The sequence below is a fragment of the Fukomys damarensis genome, unplaced genomic scaffold, assembly GCF_012274545.1.
Source record: "Fukomys damarensis isolate Sample0158 unplaced genomic scaffold, DMR_v1.0_HiC HiC_scaffold_5, whole genome shotgun sequence".
NCBI classification, from domain to species: domain Eukaryota; kingdom Metazoa; phylum Chordata; class Mammalia; order Rodentia; family Bathyergidae; genus Fukomys; species Fukomys damarensis.
Genome location: NW_022900917.1, coordinates 83,778,073 through 83,787,780, shown reverse-complemented (window position 1 = coordinate 83,787,780; position 9,708 = coordinate 83,778,073). Strand labels below are relative to the sequence as shown.

The window sequence follows — 9,708 nt, the reverse complement described above, 5'->3', positions numbered from 1 at the left end:
GGTGCCAGGTGTAGAGGGTGTGGGCCCAGGCCGGGGAGGAAGGGTCAGGCCCCAGCTTGGGTAAGAATGAGGAAGGACAGGGAGGAGGGGTGGACCTGGGTGGTCAGGAAGCAGCCACAAGCCTGGAAGACAGACTGTTTAAAAGGAGGGGAGGGGCTCTAGGGGTGGGCGGGGCCTCTGCACCCCCGCCCTGGGGAAACAAGATCTCACTAATCCCCTCAGCCGACCTGTTGGACCACCGCACTTGGCGTTCAGCCTGGCAAGCAGAGAACAAGGATCCCAACCACGCAGAGGATGTGGCTGGTGTTGCTGGTTCTGGCCTTGGCCGCCCACGGGGAGCTCGGTGAGGGCTAAGGGGCAAGGGGTGAGGGGCGCTGGGAGCAGTGGGGTCAGAGACTTGTGTTGTGAGCAGGGTCTACCTCCCCAGCAGTCTCCACCTAACATCCACCTGTCCACGGGGAGGTCTTGGAGGGGCAGAGGGCAGAGCTGGGGGAACAGCCTCCGACTCACCAGGCCTAAGGAGGGAAGAAAGGGAGAGCAGCACAGCCAGCGCTGGACTGGGGCCTGGGCCTCCTGACAGCAGGAAGGCAGCCACCACCCAGGTACCGGACCAGGCTGGCCTGGAAGCGTTTCTGGTGTTTGTTTTGGAGGTACTGGGGATTGAACTCAGGGCTTTCACACTAAGCTACATTCCCAGCAACCCCCACTCTGGTTATTTTAATTTTGAGACCGGTTCTCTCTAAGTCACTAAATTTCCCAGGCTGTGTTCGAATTTGTGTGCCTGAACAGCTTGGGCTAGGTGGGAGTCAGGCATGCTTCTGGGGCCCGGTAGTTAAGGCTCTGCCCACCAGCATCCCACCCCTGGGGAGAAGATGCCTTTGTTAAGCTGGCTAGTGTCGCTGTCCCTTCAGACTGGGGCCTCTGGGACAGGGTAATGATCATTCGCAGACTCTGGATGTCTCTGGCTGAGAGAGGCACCTGACCCACCCGCCCCTCATCACTCTCTTAGTGTTGGCCTTGCAGTGCTACACCTGTCATGAACCCACGGGCGTAGCCAGCTGCATCGTCATCTCCGAATGCAATGCCAACGAAACCATGTGCAAGACCACGCTGTACTCCTTGGAGATTGGTCAGTAGGCACTGGGTGACCGGAGTCAGGGCCTGGCCTTCTGGGACTCCCACAGAGTGCAGCCACCATCCCACCCACTTCCAAGTAAAGGTTGTCTTGCCCAGTGCTTAGCCTCACTGCCCTGTCCCTTCTCCTCCCTCCTTCCCTTTTAGTGGAAGGGCCCTTCAGCATGGTTGGGAGTCACCAGGAAGGGTGGATTACTTACAGCTTGGTTTTAACTGCATTGGGTGGAAATCACCTATCAAGCAAGGAACCCCAGGGCAAGAAACCTCACATGTCCTTGGCACATTACAGGCTCTCAGCATGGGGGAGCTGAGGCCTCTGGGATGGGTGATCCAAAGCAGGTGGCCCTGGGGCTTGGGGCTTAGAGACAGAAAAGAACCAGCCCTTACAGCTGGCACTCTTGTGCCCACAGTGTTCCCCTTCCTGGGGGACTCCACAGTGACCAAGTCCTGCTCCAGCAAGTGTGAGCCCTCGGATGTGGATGGCATCGGACAGACCCGACCTGTTTCCTGCTGCAATACTGACCTGTGCAACGTGGACAGGGCACCTGCCCTGAGTGGTGCTCACAGCCTGGCCCTTGCCTTTGCCCTTTCTGTTGCCCACCTCATGGGCCTTGAGCTCTAAGCCAGCCTGCACCACTGCCTCCCACCCCACCCCACCCCTCAGATGCCTTGAAGAAGTGCAGGGCCTCTTGCATCAGTCTCCTGAGTCTCCTTTCTGGGCACAAATCTGCACTGGCTGGCTGATTCAGGCCTGTCTCCTTTGTCTGTCTCTCCTATCTCCTGGGATGGGGTTAAGCACTGCCCCATTAGCAAAGAGAGTCCCCAGGACTAGACAGATGCACAGACCAGTCAGATCTCTGCCCTTGTACCCTGGGCAGAGGTGGAACCCAGAAGAAGATTGCTTGCCAGGACCCCCTGGCATCTGCCTCTCCTCTCCAAGCCTGCAGACCTCAGCCAACCCTGCCCCATCTCCCCTCCCTGTTCCAGGCCCCTGTGTGAGCAGGTCTCCAGCCAAGGTGAGATGGATTAGGCCTCCTTCCTCCTTGCATGGCCCCTGCCCCTCAGCATCGCTCCCTCCAAGGGCTTCCTGCTCCTGGATAGAGGGAAGCTCTGTGGGGTGAGGGTCCCATGGCCACAGAGGATGCCCCTTTGCTTGGAGGAAGAAACCAGGGGGCCCCGCAGTCTCTGGGACTCAGGAGTTTCCCACTTCTGCCCCCCATGGGCAAGACCTGATGCCTGTACGGCTCTACAATCATGGACCAGCTCGGAGGTGGAGGGGGGAGTTTCCACTACCCAGTGAGTACCACACCAGCCTTAGAGCACAAGTAACTGCAAGTGTGGCCACCATCTGTCTGGAGGTTCCTGGGGACAGAACAGCAGCATCCTCCCAGAATGGGGGTACCTGGGAGGCTGGGGTGTCTAGTGGTGGTTTGAGTCCTTCCAGGTGGAGCTGTAACTCTGAGCTTCGACTTTGTCAAGAGGGAGATGTGGTCCTCTCATCACATCACACCCTTACAATACACATGCACTCACTCCACCAGCACTGGAGACCAGGCCCACCTGTGACTATCAATCAGGCCTCAGTGTATGATCAAGATCAGGGCTCTGTCTAAGACCGAGGAGCAGAGCTCAGTCCAGAACCAAGGATAAGGTTTAATCTATAACCAGGGTAAAGGCTCAGTGTGTGACAAGGGAAGGGGTTCAGTTGGTGGTATACATCCTGGCACAGGCTATGTGTGAGGCTTTAGGACCAAGCTTTAGAGCTCTATCCTTGATCTCAGGCTCACGGACTATGAGCCTCCCTTTTGGGAATCTTGTCCTGTCCCGGAACTGCTTCAGCCTGAGGCCTTGAGCCTCACTGGTGGGGAAGTAAGGCAGAAAGTGATGTTTGGGCAAGGTCCCAACCTGAACCAGGACTCCACCTATGTGGAGGCCCACATAATCCCATGGCCAGTAGGAAATAGGGCAGGATTTAGTCTGATGGGGAAGAAAGAAGCCAGTGGATCCAAATTTGGACTGGAAAAGAAGCCAGGAGCAGGAAGAGCTGAGTCTGGCATCTGGTGGTTTAGGCCACTCAGACCCCTGGGCTGGTCGATGAGGTGGACTCTCCTCCTTTCCTGGAACCAATCAGCTCCAGCACCTTTCACCTCTATTCCTGAAATCAGGACTGATCTCTCTGTTCTCTGGCCTTTCTCTTGTCCTGAGCAGCAAAGAGATCCTCACTTGAGTTGGCAGACACGACCTCCCAGCCCAGGGATGAGCACCCTGCCTCAGTACCCCCAGGAGGGAGCCCTAAACCTACATGGCAAGTCTGGACATGTGCCAGGAACCAGCACTAGCTTCTAAGAGCAACAAGGAGCCCACCTTGCTGTCCCCAGGGTCTCCACAACTCTCTTCCTGTCTCAGGGGACCCAGCATTCTATCCTAGTGTGGGAAGAGGAGGCGGCCATCTTGTTGAGGAGGATGATCATGTGCCTTCTGGAGCTCAGCTATGGCCAGCACTCCTCAGCAACAGCATTACTAACCTGCAGCTGGACTCTTCCTCCCACTGTGTCCACTGGCAGCCCTTGCTCAAGCCCTCATCCAGTCTTCCTGGGTGGCTCCGGCAGTTACCTCCTATCTCCCGGCCTCTTCCCTCCTCACCCCAGCCCTTTGTCTAGTCAGCAGTCAGACCCAAGAGAGTCGTTCAGTACCTGTCTGTGGCCCAAAACCTCAGGCTCCACAGGTCAAGTCACACAGGAACTTAACTCAGTTAGCTGTTGTTTTTTTGTTTTTTTTTTTAATTGAATTTATTGGTACATTCTAGGTAGACAGTACAGTTACATTCATTACTGGGATCTTGTACCTTTACATGCCAGGTCTTGGTTCTCATTTTTTCCCCTTGTCCCCACCCTCCCAGTTAGCTGTTGTTCATGGTGGTAAGATATGTCTGGCTCTGCAGCCTGGACTCAGGGCCAGGGCCAGGAGTCAGGGGTGTCATAGGGGCAAATTTGACCTCAAAGGGACGAGGGCTGAGAGATCTGTTTAGAAGGGTAGGGGATTCCCCAAGAAGGAAATGAGCTTGCCAACCCCAGGGGTATCCAAGCCTGTGCTAATTAGTTCTGTCAGAGAGGCCACATGACATTTTTACCCTGAGGAAAGGTTAATTTGAGTTTAGTCTGGGCCACAGCCAGCACTGTCCTGGATCTCCTTGAAAGAAACATCAATCCCATGTCTTCAACTACCCAGATACTTCTAATCCCACCATCCATCCATCTGCTCTTTTGTCCATCCATCACCCACTCATCCTACATCTTTTCATCTATCTGCTCACTCATCCTCCCATTCATCCACCCATACATTATCCACCCATCCACCTACCCATCCTATATATCCTCCATCTTATCATCTGTCCACCCGTCATCCCATTTATCCTTATATTTGTTCAACCATGTATCCACTCACCTATCTCATCCATTGATATCCATTCATCTACCCACCCATCCCACCCATCCCGTCTTCACTCAACCATCCATGCACCTATCCACCCATCCGTCCCTCCATCTACCAGCCAATGCTGCTCAATAGTTAGCACTGCCAGGCTTAGATGAAGGAGACTTACAGGAATGGAAATGCCATCTGACCCAAGCATTAGTCCCGGAAGGGTGGGGCAGGCATCCAGTGCCATGGTAGGCTTAGGCCTTTAATTGTATCCTGAAAGCAACTGAGAGCTAAGGAGGGGTTTCTGGGCATTTTAACCATCATTGCCTCTGAGTGGAAGGGGTGGCCAAGAAAGGTGAAACAAGCTCCTAGAGACTGACAAGATGACCTGGTAGAAAAAAGGGGCTCATGGGAGTTGGGCAATGGCCAGCTGCAGAGGAGGGAACAGGCGTGGCTCCATCTTGAGGTTGCTTCGGTGCTTGGCCAGGCTTAGAGGACTCTGAAGTTTCTGTGCCCCCATGATGGTCAGGCAGCAGGAGACAGGACTTAAGGGCACCCCACCAGAGCTTCTGTCCATTTCTACTGGCAGTCTTGCATGGCTTGGGCAGTTTTTATATATATCCCCTCGTGTCTGCTGCCTAGCAACCCCGAGGAATAAAAACAATCATCATCCCAGTTTACAGATTAGACATGGGCTCAGAAAATTGAAATGATTTGCCAACAGCCACACCACACATAACTGGCAGGGCCAGGGCTCACCTGGGTCTGGAATAACCCTTTCCCCAGCTGCAGGGCTTAGACAAGGACTCTCAGACTCAGTGAGGTGAGCTGCCCCTCTGTGTCACACACACTGGGCTCAAATCTAGTCTCCTGGTTCCACACCTGGGTCCTGTAGGGAGGCCATGGACTCACAGACAGGTGGGAGGAGAGTAGAGCAGCTGTCCAACTGGGGCATAAATCCTGCACTGACTGGTGCTATCTGATCTAGACATGGTGCTGCTTTTATATCTGGTGATTAGATGCCGGGCTCAGAGATGGGCTGAGGTGCTGCCGTTCTGCCTGCAAGAGGACTGGCTATGCGTACCCTCTCCTGGGCTACTCCACCCAGCACCCTCCCTGCCTCCTGGATTCTGAGGACTTCCCTCCTTTTCAAATCCAGGGCAAGCGGCCCCTTCTAGGCAGCCTCAACTAGAAACACACCAGTGTCTCTGTCCTCCACACTCAGGAGCACAGCCACTTTGGAGCCCCCATGCTCTAAGTGCATTTGCTCTGTGAGCTGCAGGGAGCTTACAGTGCCACTTGCTAGTTTTCAGTGATCCTCTGGGGGCAGATATTCCTCTACCCAGATTACAAATAAGAGAAAGGGAGACCAGCCTAAGAGCCTCATGAATATAATGGGGTCACATGGGAGGCCAGATGGAACCAGGACTGGGCTCAGGCTACTTCCCTGTGAAAGCAGGCACTCTCTGGCTCCTCCCCTAATGTCTGGACATGTCTGTGGATCGAGCTCCAGGGGTGAACCACCCCAATGTTGTTCTCGCACCGCCCTGTATGCGGCCAAGGCTCTCCCTTTGCAAACTCCGCCCTTCCTTTGCTTTCTCACCAAGATTTGTATAACTTGCCCCAGCCCACAAAGCCAGGTCACTTCCACCCTTGCAACATACAGACGGGAAAAGTCTGGAGAGACAAGGGGACCAGCCCAAGACCATACCTGGAGAGCTGCAAGGCCAAGAGAAAAATGTGGGCCTCCTAGGTGCCAGGCAGGGTCCTCCCAGCATCTCATCCAGCCTCAAGATCAGAGTGTGACCCTTCTATGCCAGAGCCCGGCCCACTCGCCAGCCCTCCACAGAGCCCACTCAGGCTGTCCATTGATCTATTCATCCACACATCTACCCCACTCTTCTAGCCACCTATCCCTTCCTCTGTCCATCCATCCATTCATCCACCCTCCATCCACCTATAGTTCTCTCATCCATTCATTCCTCACCACACTTACCCACTCTTTTGTTGTTGTTGTTGTTCTGGGGATTGAACTTGGGACCTAGAGCTTGCGAGGCAGATGGCGGAACCACTGAGCTAAATCCCCAGCCCCACTTATCCACTCTTTCAGATACTGTCCATCCAGACATCATTCTCCATCCGTCTACCCATCCATTTATCTTTCCACCTATCAATCCAACCATCCATCCAACCTACCCATCTATCCAGCCATAAAACTACCCATCAGGACTTTGGAAAACAGAGACACCAAAGAGACTGATCTGGGAAGGACTGTGGAGGAGGAGCACCTGGGTGGGGAAGATCTGAGGCTGCATCTGAGGCACTGGATGGGAGACAAGACTGTCTACACTGTGAGGGGCTTAGCACAGGAAAAGGCATGTGTGTGGGATGGTGTGCAGCGAGAGAGAAGGTCAGAAAAATTGTCAGGCCATGGGGGCAGGGGTTAGGCAGTGCCTTGTCATTAAGGGTCTAAAACCAAGCAGCTCACACTAAAGACCATTAGCAGGAGGGGCTGGCCATGATGAGAGGTCACAGCACCCCCAGCTACCCTACTTCCTCAGGCTAACCTTTTCCAACATTGGCCTGGCCTCAGTTTTGTTGGTGTGTGTGGGTGAAGACCAGGTGGACGGAGTCTCTCAGTATGCAGGAGACTAGCTTTGGTCCCTGGCGCCAGGTGACTCCCTGCACTTGGGTCTTGAGGGCCCCAAGACTGGAGCCATGTGACCTTTGGGAAGCCCAAGGAAGAAGAGCCAGGGTGTGAGGGGGCTTGCCAGAGGGTCTGCCTCATTCAGGTGGAGAGCCTCCTTAGCAGAGCTATCCTCGGAAGATGGGGTGTCTGGGGAGCAGTGAGGCCCCTGTGACGGAGGTAAGCCAGCTGAGAAGAGGGCCTTGGTCCTCACACTGGGCTCCCAGGGTGGCTGCATAGGGATCCTACTTCTGAAGGCCTTTGAGCAACACAGTTCCCGCCATGACATGGCACCACCCACAGTCCCGGTGGCCCTCGCCCCTCTGCACCAGGCCACCCTACTGAGTCACACAGGTTCTGCCACCAACGCCCAAGAGCAGGAGCTACAAAGGCCGATATAAATCCTTAAAAGGGGCCAGCCGATCCCAGCTCCTGCACACCAGGAATGGCCTCCTACTGGGCCATACAGCTACTGCTCTTGGCAGCCTGTGGTGAGTGACAAGAAGGGGGGGACCTGCCCTGGGCCTAGTGTGACAGCTCCTTGAGGGAGAGCTGCTGGGTTCTTTGATGGAGGGTATCCTTCAGGCTCTTTCTGAGCCTCCTGGATTCTAGAGCTGAACTGCACCCTGGGTCAGTAGTCATGGCCCCATTCTCCAGGAAGCAAGACTGAGGCTTGGGCAGTAGTATGTCAGCCAGCCAAACGTACCTTAAAGGATCTCATTAGCTCACCTCCAGCTCCTTCCTACTGCTCCAGAATAGAGCCCTGGGGCCAGGTGATGAGGCTCTGCCCCCACCCCTGGTCCAGGTGAGGCCTTCAGGTGCTACTCCTGTGACAGGCCCACACCCATTCATTTGTGCAAGAACATCACTTACTGCAAGCTGGAGGACACAGCCTGCAAGACCACCCTGGAGAAGGTGGAGTCAGGTGAGGCTGGGCCCCAGGGCAGGCCAAGATTGCTCCCCTTGCCTGGGAGGTGGGGGGACAGGAAGGGCTGGGCTGGGGCTTCCCCAGCTCTGAGGGGGTGCCTGCATGTAGAAGGCACAGCCTCTCAAGGACCCCATACCAGGCACTGTGGATGGCTCCAGCCCCAGCTCTGCCCCAGACTGGCAAGGTCGATTTGTGGGGGCTGCTATCACAGCCTAGGAACAGGGGACTCCCATCTTAGGCACAGCACTGCCACTGTTCCAGGAGGCACTGGTGTTATTATTAATAAACATGTCACAGTCAGGGTGCAGGCATGGACAAGAACTGGGATGGGAGATGCAGGTGGTGCTGGAGGAAGTGGGAGGGGCAAAGTTAAAGGTGTAGAGGTCCGGAGCATTGGGAGAACTGCAAACCAGACACTGATATCCATCCACCCTGCAGAGTACCCCTTCAACCAGAGCCCCATGGTGACCCGTTCCTGTTCCAGCTCCTGCCTGGCCACTGACCCCGACAGCATCGGAGCAGCCCATCCTGTGTTCTGCTGCTTCCGTGACCTCTGCAACTCTGGGGAAGTAGCTGGGTTCTAGCCACTCTGGGGGTCATGCTCCTCGGCACCTTCTCTTTGGATAGGGCCTGGCAGTGCCTGTGGTCACCTTCTGCCTACTTCTGTAAGCAGATGTCCGTGGGCCTCAGGCCGCTTACTCTACCCCTAAGCTTGTAGAAAATAAATAAACCATGGGTGGAGACAACTTCTGTCCTTCCTGGTCCCTCAAAGCCCACAGAGCTGGCCCTCAGGACAGCTAGGCTGAATCCTGGAAAGTTCTGGGCACCTGAACCTCCTTCTCATCCAGGGCCTAATGGAACCATTTCTCAGATGGGGAGACGGGCACAAATGCTGCCTGGGTTGCCTTTCCTGAAACGTAGCCCACGTCTCAGCCCAGGACCTGTTGTTAGCTCCAGGAACCTTATCCCCCACCCCAGAACCTCCCCTCAAACTCTGGGGGTCATTCCACCCAGAGTGGAAAAGAAGCTCAGAGTTGGGATCTGGTTTCCTCCAGGAGTGGGGCTGTCTGGTTCTGCCTAGCCTGGCAATGTTAAAGAAGCTGCAGTGAGGAGGGCAAAGAGCAGGAGGCACAGGGAGGCTCAGATTGTCTGCTTCCTGTCTGGCAACTGGCCTCTCCATTGGTCTTAGTCACCCCCTCTGGCAATAGCTTGCCTGTCCCCTTAGGACAGCTGGGGAAAGCAGATGAGACTGTCGCCAGTGCCAGCTTGTCTCCCAGGCCCTGAAGCCAGGGCTAGCTCCCTGCCATGATGGACCCACAGCACTCCAGTGGGCACTGTCCAGAGCTGTCCCCAAAGGCAAAGGATAGAGGGAGCTGTGTGTCTGCAGGGGCTGGGCCCCATGAATGGGGGTCCTTAAGGAGACCTGACCTTCAGACTCCTTCTTCTCCCTCCACACATGCTTTACCTGCCATGGGGCACAGTCAGGGGACCCTAATGCCCCTCCCCAAGCTCAGTTCCTAGCTGGGGGCTAGACACTATC

The 9,708-nt window shown here is 55.4% G+C and overlaps 2 protein-coding genes across 2 annotated transcripts; both read left to right on the top strand.

Moving 5' to 3' along the window:
• Positions 1-225: 225 nt before the first annotated feature.
• On the top strand, positions 226-1,788 carry Lypd2 (LY6/PLAUR domain containing 2). Its single transcript, XM_010639224.1, has 3 exons — positions 226-343; positions 1,010-1,129; positions 1,545-1,788. The coding sequence occupies exons 1-3, from the start codon at positions 295-297 to the stop codon at positions 1,754-1,756; spliced, it is 381 nt and encodes a 126-aa protein (XP_010637526.1). The 5' UTR covers positions 226-294; the 3' UTR covers positions 1,757-1,788.
• A 5,897-nt stretch (positions 1,789-7,685) lies between these two features.
• Positions 7,686-8,837, top strand: Slurp1 (secreted LY6/PLAUR domain containing 1). The gene is made up of 4 exons (XM_010639270.1): positions 7,686-7,731; positions 8,046-8,165; positions 8,607-8,737; positions 8,796-8,837. The coding sequence occupies exons 1-4, from the start codon at positions 7,686-7,688 to the stop codon at positions 8,835-8,837; spliced, it is 339 nt and encodes a 112-aa protein (XP_010637572.1).
• Positions 8,838-9,708: the final 871 nt, after the last annotated feature.

Coding starts and splice junctions, on each gene's coding strand:
- Slurp1 (XM_010639270.1), top strand. CDS start 7,686: ATGGCCTCCTACTGGGCCATACAGCTACTGCTCTTGGCAGCCTGTG. Junction 7,732..8,045: donor ACTGCTCTTGGCAGCCTGTG/GTGAGTGACAAG, acceptor CCCCTGGTCCAG/GTGAGGCCTTCAGGTGCTAC. Junction 8,166..8,606: donor CCTGGAGAAGGTGGAGTCAG/GTGAGGCTGGGC, acceptor TCCACCCTGCAG/AGTACCCCTTCAACCAGAGC.
- Lypd2 (XM_010639224.1), top strand. CDS start 295: ATGTGGCTGGTGTTGCTGGTTCTGGCCTTGGCCGCCCACGGGGAGCTC. Junction 344..1,009: donor GGCCGCCCACGGGGAGCTCG/GTGAGGGCTAAG, acceptor TCACTCTCTTAG/TGTTGGCCTTGCAGTGCTAC. Junction 1,130..1,544: donor GCTGTACTCCTTGGAGATTG/GTCAGTAGGCAC, acceptor TTGTGCCCACAG/TGTTCCCCTTCCTGGGGGAC.